Raw genomic sequence first — 17764 nt, 5'->3', positions numbered from 1 at the left:
GAAAAATAATATAATTGCAAATATTTCTAAAAGATGATCGAGTACTTACACCTCGTGAAAGTTCTCCCAGATTTTTTTCACTGGATGATCTTTCACAAATTTTCACTATTTGGTTGCATCTTGTATTAAATTTTGATGATCTTTCTTGATATCTCCAGGTTGAACTTCCTTTATTGTGTTCTCTTTATTGATATTGAGACTTTTCGTCTTATTTATACCTCATATTTCTTCATCAACAGATTTCTTAGAGAGTGAAAAATTAGATTTATCAAATACTGACTCACTCAAAAATGAGTAGCACTAAAACTATCCCAAGTGCAGGAGGATGTCGTGTAATAATTAGGAATAAATTCCTAGATCGTCTTCTCAGGAAAAGTTACTTAATATCAAACTCGTTGAAAAGAGTGAAAAACTTCACAAAGAGAAAATAAAATGATGGTATGTGCAATGGATGGAAAAGGGTACTAGTCATGGACTAGATTCATGTTTTTAGATTTTGATTGTCGGATTGGAATGTAAAGAACTAATAGATTAAATTCAGAAATTAATAAAACTAAATTAAGAATTAAACTAAATTAGGAAGAAATTGACAAAACATGCACTGAAAATTGAAAAGCCCCAAAATCAATGTTCTAGGGTTCATCATTGTATTCAAAACACAAGTTTTCAAATTAAACCACCGTAATTGTAATCACTATTAAAATGAAAGCTTAACGAAACGATAAAAATAAATAACATAAATTAAATGAATAACAAATAAATTATTCAAACGTCTAAATCAAAATCCTCCAAAATAATTCAGAAACTCAAAACTGAAATGAAATAGCAAGTAGGGAATTGAAAAGATCAAGCCAATTGAATGGAGATGAAGATTCGAAGCGGTGGAGGAGGCTGAGCTGCAATGGCAATTGGACCCCTCAAGGAGTTCTTCAATCTGCTGTAGTGTGAGTGAATGATCCAGTGGAAATTGTGTAGCTGCGTGAATGATCGATTGTATGAATCCTCCTCTCCGAATCTGAACGAAAATCAAAGGAAAAATGAATTCTAAGTGTTTCTCTAATCAAAAACAGAGTTTTCTAGGCCAAAAGTCGGCCATAAGATGTAAAAAATCATTTTTATACTCTGACGGTGCAATAAACACTAATCTGTAAAATGCGATATTCGCTCGAGCGAAGTGTCGAGCGAACATCGAGCGTTCGACTCTACCTGACTTCACTCGAGCGGAGGGTCGAGCGAACATCGAGCGTTCCACTCTGCCTAACTTCGTTCGAGCGGCCAAATGCCTCCGCTCGAACAATCTCCTTTCCCGCACACCCACTCGAGCCCACTGTCGAGCGGAAGTCGAGCATTTGAATCTGTCTGAATTCGCTCGAGCGACAAAAAGCCGCCGCTCGAGCGATATGTACCATAATCCATAGTAATCAACAGTTGATAAAATTAAAGCAGAAATTCATGCTTTTAATCAATTAAAATTACAACTTTGATTTATTCATTTTTCCATATAAAATCAATGATAAAGTAATGAAAGAATTAAGATATATTGGTTCTAAAATCATTAAAGATGCAAAAATTTAGCTCAATCAACATGCATAAATTCTTGTACAGTCAAAGTCTTTTTATTGAATACTCTATAAGTTTTACTATTAGTAGAATACCAGAGAAAGATACATTCATCAAATTTTACATCAAACTTGCCTAAATTATCTCTGTTATTCAAAATAAAACATTTGCATTCAAATACATTAAAGTAATCAATATTGGATTTTTTCTCATTCCAAAACTCATTTGGGATTTGATCTAATTTAAACTTTAACATAACTTTATTTATAACATAACATGCAGTACTTACTGCTTCGGCCCAAAAATAACAAGACAAGTTGTTCTCATTGAGTTTTGTTCTTGCCATCTCTTGAAGAGATCTATTTTTCTTCTCTACTACCCCATTTTGTTGAGGAGTTCGAGAAACAGAAAAATTATGCACAAAATCATTTTCATCACAAAAAGTTTCAATATTTTTATTAACAAACTTTTTTCCCCTATCATTTCAGATACTTGAAATAGTATAACCATTTTCATTTTGAATTCACTTGCATAACTTGGTAAAAATATTATGTGCCTCATCTTTATGAGTAAGAAAAATTGCCTAAGTATATCTAGAGAAATCATCAACAATAACAAATACATAATATTTTTTGCCTAAACTTGTAACTCTATTTGGTCCAAAAAGATCCAAATGTATCAATTGCAGTGGTCTAATAGTGGAAATATGTTTCTTAGTTTTAAAAAAAGGTTTTTGTTTGTTTACCAAATTGGCATGCATCACAAATTTTGTCTTTAAAAAATTTGTCTTTGGTAAACCTCTAACAATATCATTTTTTAAAAATTTGGAAATAAGTTTCATGTTGGCATGATCTAGTCTTCTATACCATAGCCAATATTACAATCATGATCATTTTTTGTGAGGTAATTTTTTCAAATTCGATTGTATAAATATTGTTACTTCTAAAAGCAATAAAACAAATATTACAATCATGATCATTCAAAAAATGCACTTATCCATTTTGAAAGTAACTGTAAATCTTTTATCACATAATTGACTTATATTCAAAAGATTATACTTTAGACCTTCAACAAGTAGAATATCTTCAATTATGAGAGAAAATTCATTACCAATTTTACATATTCCCACGATCTTCCCTTTTTAGTTGTTTCCAAATGTCATGTGTCCTTTTTCTTTATATCTAATATCAAAAAACTTAGTATTATCTCCCATCATGTGTCTTGAACATCCACTATGTAAAAATTATTTGTTTTAGATACCCAAATGGCCCTAATAGTCATTTTATACTTTCTTCTAATATGACAAGTATGATAATTATGACAATTTCTATTACAAAAATTACAAATAGCATGTGGTATATATGAAGAACTTGAGTGATTGTAATAGTATCTTTTTTTGATAAAATTATTTTTGTAAAAAGAATTTTAAATATGGGACTTTGATGTAGAAAGATTGTGATACCCCGTATTTACGTGTATTTTTATTGAAAGATTATTTAAAATTATTATAATTAGTAGTTTTTTTATTTTAAATTAAATGTGTTTCTCATTGTATTGTTTCTTTTTTTTAAGTTGTGAGATTTAAATTAATCTTTAGCTTGAATTGTTTTATTGTTGAGTTTTAACTATTTTATTTTATTAATATTGAGTTTTTGTGTTTTATTTTGCTTTTATTTATTTTATTGTGCTCTTTATTTTAAATTAGTTTATTATTAGATTTTATTATTTTATTTTACTAAATTACTGAGCTTAAATTATTTTATTTAAAATTTGTTATTTTAAAATCTATTTCATTAGATCAGTTTGAGAACCGAATTGAAAAGATTGGATTTCATTTTCTTTCCCTTTTTTTTTTTTTTCCTTTTTCTCTTTCTTCTTTTTCTTTCTTTCTTTTTCTTTCTTTTTTCTTCCTCCCCTGCCTTCAAGCCATGGGACTCCCCTCCCTTATTTTTCTCTCTGTGCAGTCTCTCCCCCAGCCACCACCTTGTGCCGCCCAACCATGCCACCGCCCACCTTTCCGGTGACCTCCCCTGCACCAACCACCACTCCTCATGCTCCACCCTCTCTCTCCTAGCCGTGTAGGGCCGAAATGGTCATGAATTTCCTGCACCACCGTCCAGCACTACCACCACCACCACAGCTTCCCCTCCCATCGGCCAACATCCTCCACCAATCTCAACTCCTAACTCGTTGCTGTTTGCCCCCACGAAACCCATCAAGCTACATGGTCTTAGCCTCCCAGCGCTGTTGTCGCGCCGCCATTGACCACCACTTCTTCACCACATCATCACCGACATCCCAGCTACCTAACCAACCCAACCCCAGCTCTGATCCGTCACCGGTGAAGCTCAGCCAACCCACTTTTCATTTTGGGCTTTTTGGCTTTCGACCGCCGTTTTCGCAGCCACCCACGGCCAACCTTCACTTCCACTAACTTCATACACACCTCTAAGACATTCTCTATCAATCTCAAGCCTTGGTTCGTCCCTATTTAAAAGTGGATATTTTACAACATACGGCCACAATGTTTTTATACTGTTACGTTGCTTTTCCTTTGCCTTTTGTAGCCCATTGATCATCTGAAAATTATTATATAGCGCTGTAAGTATTTTTCAAACTTCTTTCTTTATTTAAATATATTATTATTTTTATAATAAATTGTAATTGGTTGGTTATATCGGACTGAGTCCGAGAAGTCGGGGGTCAGATGGATTTGAGAACGGAGTAATTTATGTTTTAATGATTTGGATTGTTGGGTACTTTGTGCATGTCATTTGCATTTCATAGTGCATGCATATACATGTATTGGAATTGAAAACTGGGTTTTCATGCGTAAATGAATTTTTGGGTGCGTGTGTATCACGACCCCAAGCCGAGATTAGACATTATCTCGGTGGAGCTCCTCTAGTCACTCGGGAGCGGAAAATACTAAGTGACATCCCCTGAGTTGTCGCTGGGCGATAATCGAATCACACAATACGGTAATGCTGTCATGTCGACTCCGTGGTTTCTCAGCTAGCGAGGACTAGAGGATGCCTAGTCATGATGCGCGCTGAGAGCAGGACTGGGTATTGCTCGTTTAGATATCACATGCGTGGTTGTTACCTGCGGTGTGGCATAGGAGCCAGAGTATGCGGATAATCCCTAGGGGAAATCATGTTGCATGCATTAAAATTGGAATTGGTTTTGATAATGGATATGGGTCATTTTCTGGGAAAATGACGAGTTTGAGTAAAGGATATTTATAGGCCATTTTTTGGAAAAATGACGAGTTTAATTAAAGGTTTACTTGTGGGCCATTATCTGGGATAATGGCGAGAATTTGTATTAAAGGATTTATTGTGTGTCATTATCTAGGATAATGATAAGGAAATGTTTTTAATGGAAATGTTTGGGCCAAAAATGAGGTTTTTGGCTTTTGTTGGAAAATGAGTATTTTCGGATCTCATGCATATTGCATCCTGATCATGCATGTTGTTAAGGTTTTAATATATTTTTATCTTGTGGGTGTTTGGATTATTATTTACCTGTGATACCGTCTTTTGTACCATAGATTTTGTTGCGGGTAAGGAGGAGGAGGCTGAGTCTGAGGAGGCAACTCCGCCAGAATACTGATTATGAGTTGTATTGTTGGAGATTATTTTCCCTTGCCTTTATTTTATATATTTTGGAATTTGAGACAATGTTGAACTTATAGTATTTTATTACACTTGTTAAAGCGAGTTTACATTTAAACAAAATTCTGATACTTAGTTGAAAGACTTTTTATTACCGCTACGTTATTTTTATGTACACGTGTTGCATGTACACACACTCGGCACTAGGCGATGGGATGCGTGACCCGTATTGTCATTATCCCGACACCTCGATTTCCAAGTGTTCATACGTGGGAGTTGGGGGCGTCACAAGGATTATCAAATAAGTTTTATAAGGTTTATATTTTTGTTTTGGCATGTATACCAAGCATGCATTGTCAAAAACACATCTTTGACTACCAAGAAATTTTTCAAATTTTCTTTTTCCATTCATAAAGTTTTTAACAATATTTTCTTTTTTCAACTCAAGGTTTTCATCTTTCAAAAATATATTTTCTTTTCTTAAAACATCAATTTCGTTTGTTAAAGAAGAATTTTTCTTTTTCAAAATAGTATACTTGATATCCAATTTGTTAAGTTCCTCGTATACCTCTTTCAAAATATTTTGCAACTCTTCATATAAATGATCTTCAATATTATCAATATTTGTTACCTCAATGTGACCTTTAGCCATAAGACAAAAATTTGTTGATTCTTCATTACTTGTTTTACTATCTGAGCTACTTGAATCATCATCTCATGTACCTTTCTTGCCCTTATTTCGATTTTTCTTTAATAGAGGACAATCTGATTTGATATGTCCAGACTTATTGCATTTATAACAAATTAAAAAATTATTTTTACCTGAATCTTTCTTAAAAAAACTTTTTGAAAGATTTTCTCGGATGAATTTTATTTTTCTTTAAGAACCTCTTAATTATTCTTGCTATCATCGCAACTTTTTCATCTTTGTCGTCACTTTCCTCATCTTCATCACTTTCACTTTCATAAGAAACAACTTTAAGTGCCAAACTTTTATTTGGCTTTCATTTTTCTTCTCCTTTTTTCAATGTGTACTCATGGATGGTAAGTGACCCGATGAGTTCATTTACTTCGAGTTTCCTGAGGTCTCTAACTTTAAGAATCGTTGTCACTTTTGATTCCCAGCGTTTTGGTAAAGAGTTGAGAATTTTTTTTACCATCTCCACCTTGGAATAAATTTTGCCGAGAGCTGTCAAGCTGTTTATGATGTTAGTAAAACGAGTGTACATACTAAAAATAGATTCATCATCCATCATCTTAAACATTTCATAGTCATGAGTAATAATATAAATTTTTGATTCCTTAACTTGCGAAGTTCCTTCATAAGTAACTTCCAAACTATCCCAAATTTTCTTTACCGTAGTGCAAGTCATTATTCTATTGAACTCATTTTCATTGAGAGTATTATATAACAAATTCATAACAGTTAAATTCAATGTATAAATTCTATCGTCTTCACGATCAAACTTTTCTTCTTCATTTTTCTCCTTTACCCCATCAACCACTTTTGTTGGGATATAAGGTTCATTTACAATATATTTTCAGATTTCTTGACCTTGAATCTGAAAGAATATTTTCATTCTATCTTTCCAGAATAAGTAATTATCTCCACAAAAGAGTAGAGGCCGACTGCTAGATTGACGTTCACCAAATGAATCTGCAATATTAGCCATAAGATTTTAACTCAAAAGATAGTTAATCTTATAACAGAGTCTTTACTCTGATACCAATTGTTTCCCAGATGACTAACACAAGAGATGGGTGAATTAAGTTGTATTTAAAAATTAACAATTATAAATCAAATACACATTATAAATATAAAAAAAATATGAAACAGCAATCAATATAAAGATTAAGGGTGAGAGAGAAATAAACTCATTATGTTAACGAGATCTGACCCACTGCCTATGTCATCACCTCAAGCTATCCTTGGAGAATCCTCAAATTCACTATTCAACTTCTTTCAGGTAGAGATAGAAATCTATTACACCTTTAAACAACACCGCTATAAAGGATCCATGTAGAACACTCTCTACACTTGCAATCACCTTACACGTGGTGATTCAACTATTCCCTATGTAGAACACTTTCTACACGCACAAGGATTATACATACCCTTTTACTGATACAAAAGCTGGTAGTAGGTAGGTTATTAGAGAAACATTCCTCAATGAGTGAAATAAGAATAATACAACACAAACTATATCTCTCTCAAAATGAACAAAGATTAAGACTCAATACTTAAAGAAGAGAGATTAAAAACTTTGAATGAATGTTGTAAAACTTGTAATGATATGCGTATGCTCTTGGTGTTGTAAATTTGAAACTCTCAAATGATCTATTTATAAGCATAAGAAACTTCATATTCAAATTTTATATGTCAAATACACTATCATTCATTTTTCAAAAAAATCAAATAAAAGTTTTTTCATTTTCAATTGTCAAAGATAATATCATTTACTTTTTCAAAAAAATTCAAATAAAAGTTGTTTCTTTTTCAATTGTCAAATACAACATAATTCACTTTTAAAAAATTTTAAACATAATCTTTTTACTTTTTGCATATGACAAAATGAGTATTATTTAATTTTCAAAATTTTCAAACAAAATCATCTACTTTTTACATAAGTCAAAAAGAGCATCAATCACTTTTGAAAACATTCAAATAAAGCATACACATGTAAAAGATGACAATCAATCATCTTTAATATTTTCGAAATTCAAACTTTTAATCATGTCAGCTCATGTGAAATATGACAATCAATCATCTTTCAAATTTTCAAATTTAATTTTCAAAATATTCATGCCATGTGGAAAATATATTTTAATATTTTATGATAAAATATTAATTTTGAACTTTAATCCTAATTTCAAATTTTTTAAGAGATGTACAACATTACTCTATGAGTTTTAATGTGAGTTTATTTCCTTCTTGCTCATACTTGGTTCCTTGATGTGCTTGACTCCATTGTATAAACAACTTAAGTTTGAGACTCTTTTATTTTTTGAATTTATTTGTTATCATCCAAATTCATGTGTAAATATATAATTATATGAAACTTGAAATCTTAGATTCAACAAAGCCACCATCTAAACCAAGGACTACATATGCATTAGACACTTTACAAAGTTCTTTACTGCTCACAGTGTAACGTTAGCAACAGACCAAATTATGATAAAATGTTCAACGACCTAATAATCAACAAGCTTTGAGATCTTATAGTTCCTTAGAATCAGGGCAAATACAAACAACTATGAGGCAGCGATAAACAATGCGAAAATAATTAAACAAAATTGACAGTTGTTCAAGAGGAATGGGTGAGAAATGCTTACCCAGTAGGAAAGAGTCCTAGGAACCGTAGTGGTGAAGGTATGGCGGCAACACCATTTCTTGGGAGTTTGGAAGGTGATGAAGATGTGAGGCTAGCGTAGTTTTAAAGGGGTGGTTTTTCTTGAAGAGAGAGGTTTAGCTTTACACACCATTTTTGCTACAGGAAGAACAACTCTTGCTTGAAGCAAGATAGGGGTCGATTGCAATGTAAATGCAGGCGAAGGGTGACCTTGACTGAAGGGACAGTTGGCTTCTGAGGTGACGATGCACTACAAGGAGGGTTAAGCCTAGGTCAGGGCCAAAGATTTGACTGGCAATGGCCAGCTTTGGGTAGAGATTCACACGGCTTCAAGTCAAGTGCTCACAATATAGGGTTTAGGGCCAGAGATTTGGAGTTTTAGGGTCAAGATTATGCTGGCAATGGGCAGGTTAGGGCTAGAGATTCGCAAAAATAAAGTCTGCAGCATACGGCTTCCATTCAAACGGCTTCAAGCTTTGTGCCTTCCAACGGCGTTAATCCTCATCTACAGAGAAGCTATTTTGAGGCTTAAAGAAGACTCAATGGCTGCTCGATTTGGGCATGAAGGAATGGAGGGTCTGCTGTCTCATTTGGGATGATCAGCAAGAAGGGAATGGAAAAATTTACTAATGAGGGAAGAGGAAAGTTGGGGAAAGTGGAGACAATAACGTTCAGATGAGGGGTGAACTGATACTATATTGTCTGTGTTGGGTCATGTCGATGAACAGTTGTAAAAAAATTTTGAAACAAAGATGTCTAAGTTGGGTTTTGCATGAATGGCTGTTTGGATATATGATCTCATCTTAGTTTGGAAATTGTTTGAGAATGTCGTGTCTTATTTCGGGGGGCCAAACCTAACGGTAAATATTTTTAATTTATTTCGGGGGGCCAAACCTAACGGTAAATATTTTTAATTATTTTCTCTTTCTGTTGTATTTATTCTTTTATAATAATTTCTCCCTTTTTATACTTTTTTTTTATAAAATATTAAAAAAATATAATATTTAAACAATATAGAGAACAAAATAGATAAATTAATATATGATATATTGTAAAAATTCATAAGTCAAATAAAAAAATAAAAATAAAAAGTAGATTTTAATAATAAATTTTGAAAAATAAGATAAAAGAATCTAATGTGAATGCTCAGTAATATCGAGGTGGCCTCTTTCAACGATATTCAGAATTTGGGAAACGGAATCGGACACGCACGCACGCACGTTGAAATCCGACACAGAGACATCTCTTCTACCCAGTTGTACTCTTCGTTTAGTGATTTCTCAGAGAGACACAGCGAGAGATCGATTATAGCATTGGGTCGGGGCCTCCTCGGAATTAGCTGTCGGCTGTTCTCTTTCTAAACTGGAAATTTGAAAAATAAAAAATAATTTGTGTTCTGGATGATAGGAGAGTTAGGGTTTTATCTGAGAGCGATGGAAACCGAAAGATTGGGGTTGTAATTGAGGAGCAGCCTTGCAAAGAGTTATATGCTCTTTCTGTTTCGAATTAGCTAATTATGCTGTAAATTTTCTAGTTTTGGGGTCTTAGCTTCGTGAGAAGCGTTTTCCGAGAGGGAGAAAAATGGAAGGCGGCAGGAGGATATCGGTGAGTCCTCGGCCTTGCAGAGGAAGGCGGGTACTGGCAAAGAAGCGAGCACGCGGTGGTGGCGTGGATGGGTTGGTCAACAGCGTTAAGAAACTGCAGAGACGGGAAATCAGTTCGAGGCGTGACCGTGCTTTCGGTATGAGCGACGCCCAGGAACGCTTCCGTAACATACGTTTGCAGGTCTCTTCTGCTTTCCTTCTTCTCTTGTAGCAATCCAATACTTCTCATTTTTCACTTGTTCTCCCTTCCTTCTTCTTCTTCTTCTCAAGTAATATGAATTAACAAGTGCATGTCTTGAATAATTGCGTGAAATCTTTTTGGCGCTAGTTTAGCATTTTCCTTTGTAGCTCAAACCCAGTTTCCTTATATATTATGAGGATTAAAGCATATGGATACATTGCTATTGGAGTCAGTTAGATATATAATAAGGACTGTATTCAGTTGCCTACTCTTGTTAGGGAATTAAATGCATCTACAATTTCAAAATAATCAGCTTGGCATTTTGAAAATAAGGATGCCACCAAAATAAAGTTTATGGTGTTACGTCATATGCCACGAAATTTGTTACGTCATTATGGACATAAATCATTTTGAAAGTCCTGAGAAGTTCACAATTAGGTTAAACCACAAATTTGTGCATTAAATTAATAATCCCATTACTGTTAGTTAATGTACGTTTTATTTTGCTTACATTAATCCTCCTTCCTAATTTTACGTAAGTACCTTGTTGTAATGTAGATAAGTATGCTCTTCTCTCACCACTTTTGCCATCAACCGGATATACATGTAGTGGACCCATTTTTCTCTTCGTACACTTTTTCCCTCCGTATAACTGTTCTCTCCCAAAACTCATTTTGATGGTGATCGTGCAAGTTTGCTCGTATAGGAAGGAAAATGGGTCTTTCAAAAGCTGTTGTTATAGAATTAAAGTCATTTGAGATGTCAAGGGATGGCCGTTGGGTGCTCCTTACTGAAAGAAGGTGGAAGTTTGTGAAAAATATGAGCTTGGAGTTAGCTACGGCATGCTACTTCACCAAAGCTTTGGAGGATTGTTTGAAGGTTAGGAGAAAGGAGTTCTATACAGCCCATTGGGAAGGTGATAGGGGCTTCATAGCACAAAGGTGCTCAAACTCCCAAAACACATTCATGGCACTAGTAGAGTACCAAGGGGGTGGTCACCGAAACTGCATTTTTATTCCTGAAGACTGGGACAGAATGGGATGGCGGAAACTGGTAGATGTATTGAAGGAGGCTAGACGAGAAGGTCGCTTTGTTGGGTCGGCACCGCCAACGACGACAATAGCTCCACTTCAATCTTCAACCTGGTTGTACTTGGAGGTTCTCCAACAAATGAAGGTTTTGAACTTGTCTCGTCAACCTATCAAGCTGGATGTCAGTTCTGACAATTCGACTCGATTGAGTGGTGCAACGGTCAGGAAGTGCTGTTGCTTCTATAGGGGCCCAAAGACTTGAGGGTGGTGGCAGGGGAGTTGTTGGTCTAAAAAAGGAAATGCTTCTTTGGGCTATGACTGAGATGCAAAGTCAGTTGGGTGAATTGCAACATAATATAAGTTGGCTGATACGGCGCATTGAGGAGGAAAAAGGGGTGGGGGTGGGCTTGGGTCTGGGTGATGGGCTAATTGAAGGCAACATGAGGGGAGTCTCTTTAGGTTTCTATGATCAAAGGGCCTGGGTAAGTCTAAAGGGCCGTCTATGGTAAACAAAGGGAAGGAACCCATGGGCAACGAGAACACCAACAACCAAAGGGGCCAGGCGTTGGGCCTCAACCCAGGGGCAAGTAGAACGCACAACAACAGCTACGGCCTATTTGAAGGAAACAAAACCCGAATGCCGCAAGCCCATCGACGTGTGGGTATCAGCCACCATCGTCGGCGAAGAGCCAGGGGGCCCCGCCAAAGGCTGTGGAACCACCGATGGGGGCTAGGTAGCCGAAGATTGCACTCTCAAAGCAATGAGACTCGGGATTTTGCACTTTTCGTGCCCCCTACTGCTTTTGATGTACGGGTCCAGTACAAAACAGTTTGAGGGAGGATGCATGTGCTTCGACTGCAACAACATCTTCGTTTAGATCGCCGATGGTCGTACTCTCAACAGAGGGGGTTTCGAGGTTCGAGGCCTCTCCCTTATCCTTGGTCAAATAGTTGCCTGTGATGGGTGTTCAACCACAGACCACACAGGCCGCCACCATTGCACCAAAAAACTCACGGGGAAATGATATAATGGGCTCCCAGGGCAATCTTGTGGAGATGGACATTATAGACAGAGCAATTTTGATCAGTGAATGAATTGAGTTGGCCTCCACTCAAGGCCTTGTTTCAAACTCAAATAGGAGGGATTCAGACTCGATTATGCCTTTGGCTATTTGTGATAGCGAGCTCTCCTCTTTTCTTTTCTTTTTTTTTTGGGGGGGGGGGGGGGGGGGGGGGGTGGGGGTGCTGAACCAACCCCTTTATGCACACTCCCCCTAGTCCTAACACAAAGAGATTTATCTTAGAGTGAGTGTTCAAGAAGGTAGAGGAGATGCAAGTATGCATTGGGGTTTCTTGTGTAGGCTTTGAAGAACAATTTAGGGCCCTTCTTGTAGCCATTGAAGATGGTCGATCGAAGTCAACCACAAAGCGAGATTGGGAACTCAAAAGGCTCACATGTATTATGAATTATGAAATGAAGGAGGGGAGTGGCAGAAGGGATAGATTGAAAGGGAGGGGCACTCTTTGTACTTACGAAGTCTAAGATTATTTCATGGAATGTGTGGGGGCTTAATGATCGCAATAAGCACCTTTGCATAAAATCCTTATTGCAAACCTGGAAGATTGATTTGGTGTGTTTTCAAGAAACAAAATTGCGGGTCATTAATAGAAGAATCATTTGTAGTTTATGGGGGTGTTCGTATGTGTTTTGGTCCTACTTGGCCTCGTTGGGAGCTTCAAGTGGCATTCTTGTAATATGGGATAAAAGAGAGGTGGTAGAGGAGTGTGTTGGAAATATTTCGATCGCTAGTTTATTTAAAAATACTGTAGATGGATGGGAGTGGGCTTTTGTAGGCATGTATGTGCCAAACATGGATAGAGATAGTAGAAGACTATGGAAGGAGTTGGTGGGTTCATATTATTTATGGGAGGTGCCATGGTGTATGAGTGGGGATTTCAATATTACTCGCTTTCCCAATGAGTTTAGGGTTTAGGTGAACCTTTCCACCCCTAGTTGAGGCTTAAGGTGAACAACCTTGGTAAGTCCGAGATGGTTGCGGTGGGTGTGGTGCCCAGTATCAACAACTTGGTGAACCTTATAGATTGTAAAGTTTCTTCTTTGCCTATGAAATATTTGGGCCTCCCATTGGGGGCGACTTTTAATGCTAGAGCTATTTGGGATGGGGTTGTGGAGAAAGTAGAGAAAAGGCTATCTGGTTGGAAACGGTTGTAATTATCGAAAGGGGGTTGACTCACATTAATTAAGAGCACTTTAACTAACCTCCCCACCTATTTTTTATCTCTATTTCCTTCGCCTGTAGGGGTGGCGAATAGGATTGAGAAATTATTTTGGGGTTTTTTTTTTTTTTTTGGGGGGGGGGGGGGGGGGAGGGGACTTGTTAATTAGAATAAAGTTTGTTCCCCAATTTCAAATGGTGGCTTGGGAGTGTGCAATTTCAGGACTTTAAAGCTTTGTTAGGGAAATGGTTATGGGAATTTGGTGTGGAAGGAAATTATTGACTCTAGACACGGAAGTGCTTTTGGGGTGGGGGGGCTGGTGCTCCGATGAAGTAGGGGAGGGGGTATGGCGTGGGCTTATGGAAATTTATTAGGAGGGGATGGCAGTGTTTCAAAAATCATCTCCGTTTTGTGGCTGGAGAGGGTTCTAAAATCAGGTTTTGGCACGATGTTTGGTGTGGAGATTGCGCTCTTGATGGGGCATTTCCTGCTCTCTATCGTATTGCAGCTAACAGGGATGCTTCTGTGGTGGATCTGTGGGTATTTTCTCATGGTTCTCACAAATGGAATGTCCTTTTTAATAGGGATATTCGTGATAGGGAATTGCACACCGTTTCAGAATTTTTCAGATTGATATACTCCATGGGAAACATTACGGCATAGGAGGATAGGATGCAGTGGAGGTCCAATGGCAGCAAGAAGTGTACAGTTAGGGCATATTACAAAATATTGGCATCACAAGGTAATGTTCCCTTCCCTTGGAAGAATATTTGGAGATCTCACGTGTCTTCTAAAGTAGCTTTCTTCGTATGGACTGCTCTCGGGAAGATTTTAACCACGGACAACTTAAGGAAGGAGGGGGCTCATTGTGATGGATTGGTGCTATTTGTGTAAAAAGTATGGAGAATCAGTGGATCACTTATTATTGCATTGTGAGGTGACAAGGGGATTGTGGGATGAGATCTTTAGAAGAGTTGATGTCGCTTGGGTAATGCCATTGAGGGTGGTTGATTTACTGGCTTGTTGGAAGGAGATTCAAGGCTGTCCTCAAGTGGCGGCAGTGTGGAAAATGATTCCGTTGGCATTATGTGGTGTACTTGTTCGGAAAGGAATGAGCAGTGCTTTGCAAATAGGGAGCGCACAATGGCGGAGCTTCAGAATTTTTTCGTACACACTATTGCTTTGGTTTTCAGCCATTGTACTTGATGGAAACAATGTTCATGACTTCCTGTCCTTAATCTATCATTCCTAGAATGTATTTAGGTGTTCTTTTGTATACTTCATGCGTACACGGACTATGCCTATTTCATTCTTATCAATAAAATTTACCTCTTATAAAAAATAAAAATAAAAAGTATGCTCTTCTAATCTGCTTATTGGTGTATGTTTAATTTGTTTATGGATAGGAGGAATATGATACCCATGATCCAAAAGGTTATTGTTCCATGGTACTGCCTTTCCTGAGAAAAAGGTCAAAGATAATTGAGATTGTAGCAGCTCATGACACTGTGTTTGCTCTTGCTCAATCTGGTGTTTGTGCAGCATTTAGCCGAGGTATAGCTGTATTTATATATTTCTAAAATTTTTGAGTAGGTGTGAGATTTTTTGTGTCTAAAAGTAGAATGATGATGGGGGGATTTATATGTGTCTCCCTTGTTGGATGCAGAGACTAATAGGAGGATATGCTTTCTGAATGTCAGTCCTGATGAAGTTATACGAAGCTTGTTTTATAATAAAAACAATGACTCACTTATCACAGTTTCTGTGTATGCTTCAGACAATTTCAGTTCTTTGAAATGCAGAAGCACAAGGATCGAGTATGTGAATCTTATACCACTTGCTGCCACCTCCTAAAATATTATAATAATTCCAAAAAATCAAATGAGAAATCTCAAATCCTATGGTTGATTATCCTTTTTTTGCTTGTTTATATTCAAAATTGTTCTGTGAAAACGCATCAGTGTCTGTTCATATATTCCAGATACATAAGGAGGGGCAAACCAGATTCTGGCTTTGCACTTTTTGAGTCCGAATCACTGAAATGGCCTGGTTTCGTAGAGTTTGATGATGTCAATGGGAAGGTACTCACTTATTCTGCACAGGATAGGTAATTTTTCTCAGTATTCTTTTTCTGCTAAGATACGATTCTCTATTACTTCATTTTTTATTGGTGATTATCTATTACTCAATTAGCTTATTGATTTCATTATTTTTTCTTTTTCTTTTCATTCTTGTGTTAGTATTTACAAAGTGTTTGACCTGAAAAACTATACAATGTTGTACTCCATATCGGATAAACATGTTCAAGAAATAAAGATCAGGTAATGTATCTAACATGCTATGCACATACACAACAGTAGTATTTCATGTACTTGTGCATGAACTGCTTGAGAATAAAAATGTTGTTTGCAATTGATCCTTTTCATAATTACTTGTTTGCTCCTATTTGGTATTTTTCCTGAGCAGTCCAGGGATCATGTTGTTGATTTTCACCAAAGGAAGTAGCCACGTTCCCCTTAAGATTCTTTCAATTGAGGATGGAACTGTTCTCAAGTCTTTCAACCATCTCCTTCACCGGAATAAGAAGGTGGATTTCATTGAACAGTTTAATGAAAAGCTACTTGTCAAGCAAGAGAATGAGAATCTTCAGATTCTCGATGTAAGAACCATTCTTGATATCTTTTGGTAGTATTTGTTGATTTGGATTTCCTTTCTCCTTTATTTTTTTGTAGTCGGTAAACAAGATTTTATTGATCATAAGAATAGGCAAGAGCCCAAGTAATTTGTTGATTTGGATTTCTGACGGCCATTATATGTAGGTTCGCAATTTTGAGCTGACAGAAGTTAGCAGAACTGAATTTATGACGCCATCAGCATTTATATTTCTGTATGAGAACCAGTTGTTCCTAACATTTAGAAACCGAACTGTGGCTGTCTGGAACTTTCGTGGGGAGCTTGTGACCTCATTTGAGGATCACCTTCTGTGGCATCCTGACTGCAACACTAATAACATATATATCACGAGTGATCAGGATCTTATTATCTCTTACTGCAAGGCTGATTCTGATGATCCATTGTCTGAAGGAACTGGTAATTTTAGTTTTCATTTACTAATCCAGTGTGCTATATTTAATGGAAACATACAAAAGGGCAATCCAAAAGCGTAGCCTATTAATTGAACTGGAGAGTCGGTCTCCTTTTGGGTTTGACATGTTAGTCTGATGCCTAACCCGCTGTATTTGCTGAACAAATTTATAATAGTTTTGTGTGTATGTGTGTTAATTTTAATTGTGGTTTATTATTGCTACTATTATTTGAATGCAATTTTAGACATCACTCACCTCTTTTATGATGAAGAGCAGAATGAAATATCTACCAGCAATAGCTGTAGTATATTTCACTTATGGTCCAACCCATGGTTTCTTGAACTTGTTCCTAGTTTTCTTTAGATTTATTTTAGCCCTTTTCGATGGTTGCATTGATTGTTATTGTTTAATATTACTACTATTATTTTAATACAAGATTGGACCCTGTGGTCTTGTTGTGTTTTCATGGTGTGGGTTGGTAGCGTAAAACCTCTCCATTATTTTTTTTATTATTTATTTATAATATGAGGAGCAGTTCTTTTTAATCAAAATAGGAGTTCTATTCATTGCTTTTATCATCAGTTGTACGGCAATTTGGAGTATCCATTTTGTTGAAATTTGGTGCTAACGGTCTTTCCTTCTCTTATTATGTAGCAGGATCAATCAATATCAGTAATATTCTAACCGGCAAATGCCTTGCAAAAATTAGAACAAGCAACAACTTCCCCATGGAAAAGGAATGTGGTTGCCGCGATCATTTTTGTGGCAGCAGCTGCGCTTGGAAGAAGCAGACTCATGCCTCCAGAATCAGGAGCACGGTTGCAGAAGCCTTGGAAGATATTACTGCTCTCTTTTACGATGAAGAGCGGAATGAAATCTATACCGGCAATAGGCATGGTTTAGTTCACGTATGGTCTAACTGATAGTTTCTTTGCTGCTAATTTTCTTTAATTTATTTAAGCTCGTTTGGATGGTTAAATTGAATGTTCTGCCACACAGAACTGGAACTCTACCATTTAATGATGTAATATCAATTCATTTTTTTGTCGTTTATCGGATTCTGAGTCCCTTAGAGAGTTGGATCCTTTCCAAGTTGG

The 17764-nt window shown here is 36.5% G+C and overlaps 1 protein-coding gene and 1 long non-coding RNA gene across 4 annotated transcripts; one reads left to right on the top strand and one right to left on the bottom strand.

Annotated features, from left to right (window-relative positions):
- Positions 1 to 6631: 6631 nt before the first annotated feature.
- Positions 6632 to 9316, bottom strand: LOC122295587. Its single transcript, XR_006238165.1, has 2 exons — positions 8511 to 9316; positions 6632 to 6834 (listed from the first exon to the last, which is right to left on the bottom strand). It is a non-coding gene; the product is annotated as an uncharacterized LOC122295587 (long non-coding RNA).
- Positions 9317 to 9682: 366 nt separating this feature from the next.
- LOC122301575 lies at positions 9683 to 17720 on the top strand. 3 transcript variants are annotated; one of them, XM_043112988.1, is made up of 8 exons: positions 9685 to 10312; positions 14988 to 15135; positions 15248 to 15398; positions 15563 to 15688; positions 15822 to 15902; positions 16048 to 16240; positions 16401 to 16671; positions 17322 to 17720. In XM_043112988.1, exons 1-8 carry the CDS (start codon positions 10109 to 10111, stop codon positions 17588 to 17590), a joined length of 1443 nt encoding a protein of 480 aa, XP_042968922.1. In that variant the 5' UTR covers positions 9685 to 10108; the 3' UTR covers positions 17591 to 17720. The 3 variants fall into 3 exon arrangements, with proteins under 3 accessions (XP_042968924.1, XP_042968922.1, XP_042968923.1); XM_043112989.1 differs by having other exon boundaries at positions 9686 to 10312; positions 17325 to 17720; XM_043112990.1 differs by lacking the exon at positions 15822 to 15902 and having other exon boundaries at positions 9683 to 10312.
- Positions 17721 to 17764: the final 44 nt, after the last annotated feature.

This window comes from Carya illinoinensis, chromosome 2, assembly GCF_018687715.1.
Source record: "Carya illinoinensis cultivar Pawnee chromosome 2, C.illinoinensisPawnee_v1, whole genome shotgun sequence".
Taxonomy (NCBI): Eukaryota; Viridiplantae; Streptophyta; class Magnoliopsida; order Fagales; family Juglandaceae; genus Carya; species Carya illinoinensis.
This window is presented reverse-complemented; position numbering and strand designations above follow the sequence as displayed.

What these genes read in the sequence shown, in the direction of transcription:
- LOC122301575 (XM_043112988.1), top strand. Translation starts at nt 10,109, where the DNA reads ATGGAAGGCGGCAGGAGGATATCGGTGAGTCCTCGGCCTTGCAGAGGA. An exon ending in ACTTATTCTGCACAGGATAG is followed by an intron (nt 15,689 to 15,821) that starts GTAATTTTTCTC and finishes TTCTTGTGTTAG; the next exon opens with TATTTACAAAGTGTTTGACC. An exon ending in TCCATTGTCTGAAGGAACTG is followed by an intron (nt 16,672 to 17,321) that starts GTAATTTTAGTT and finishes CTTATTATGTAG; the next exon opens with CAGGATCAATCAATATCAGT.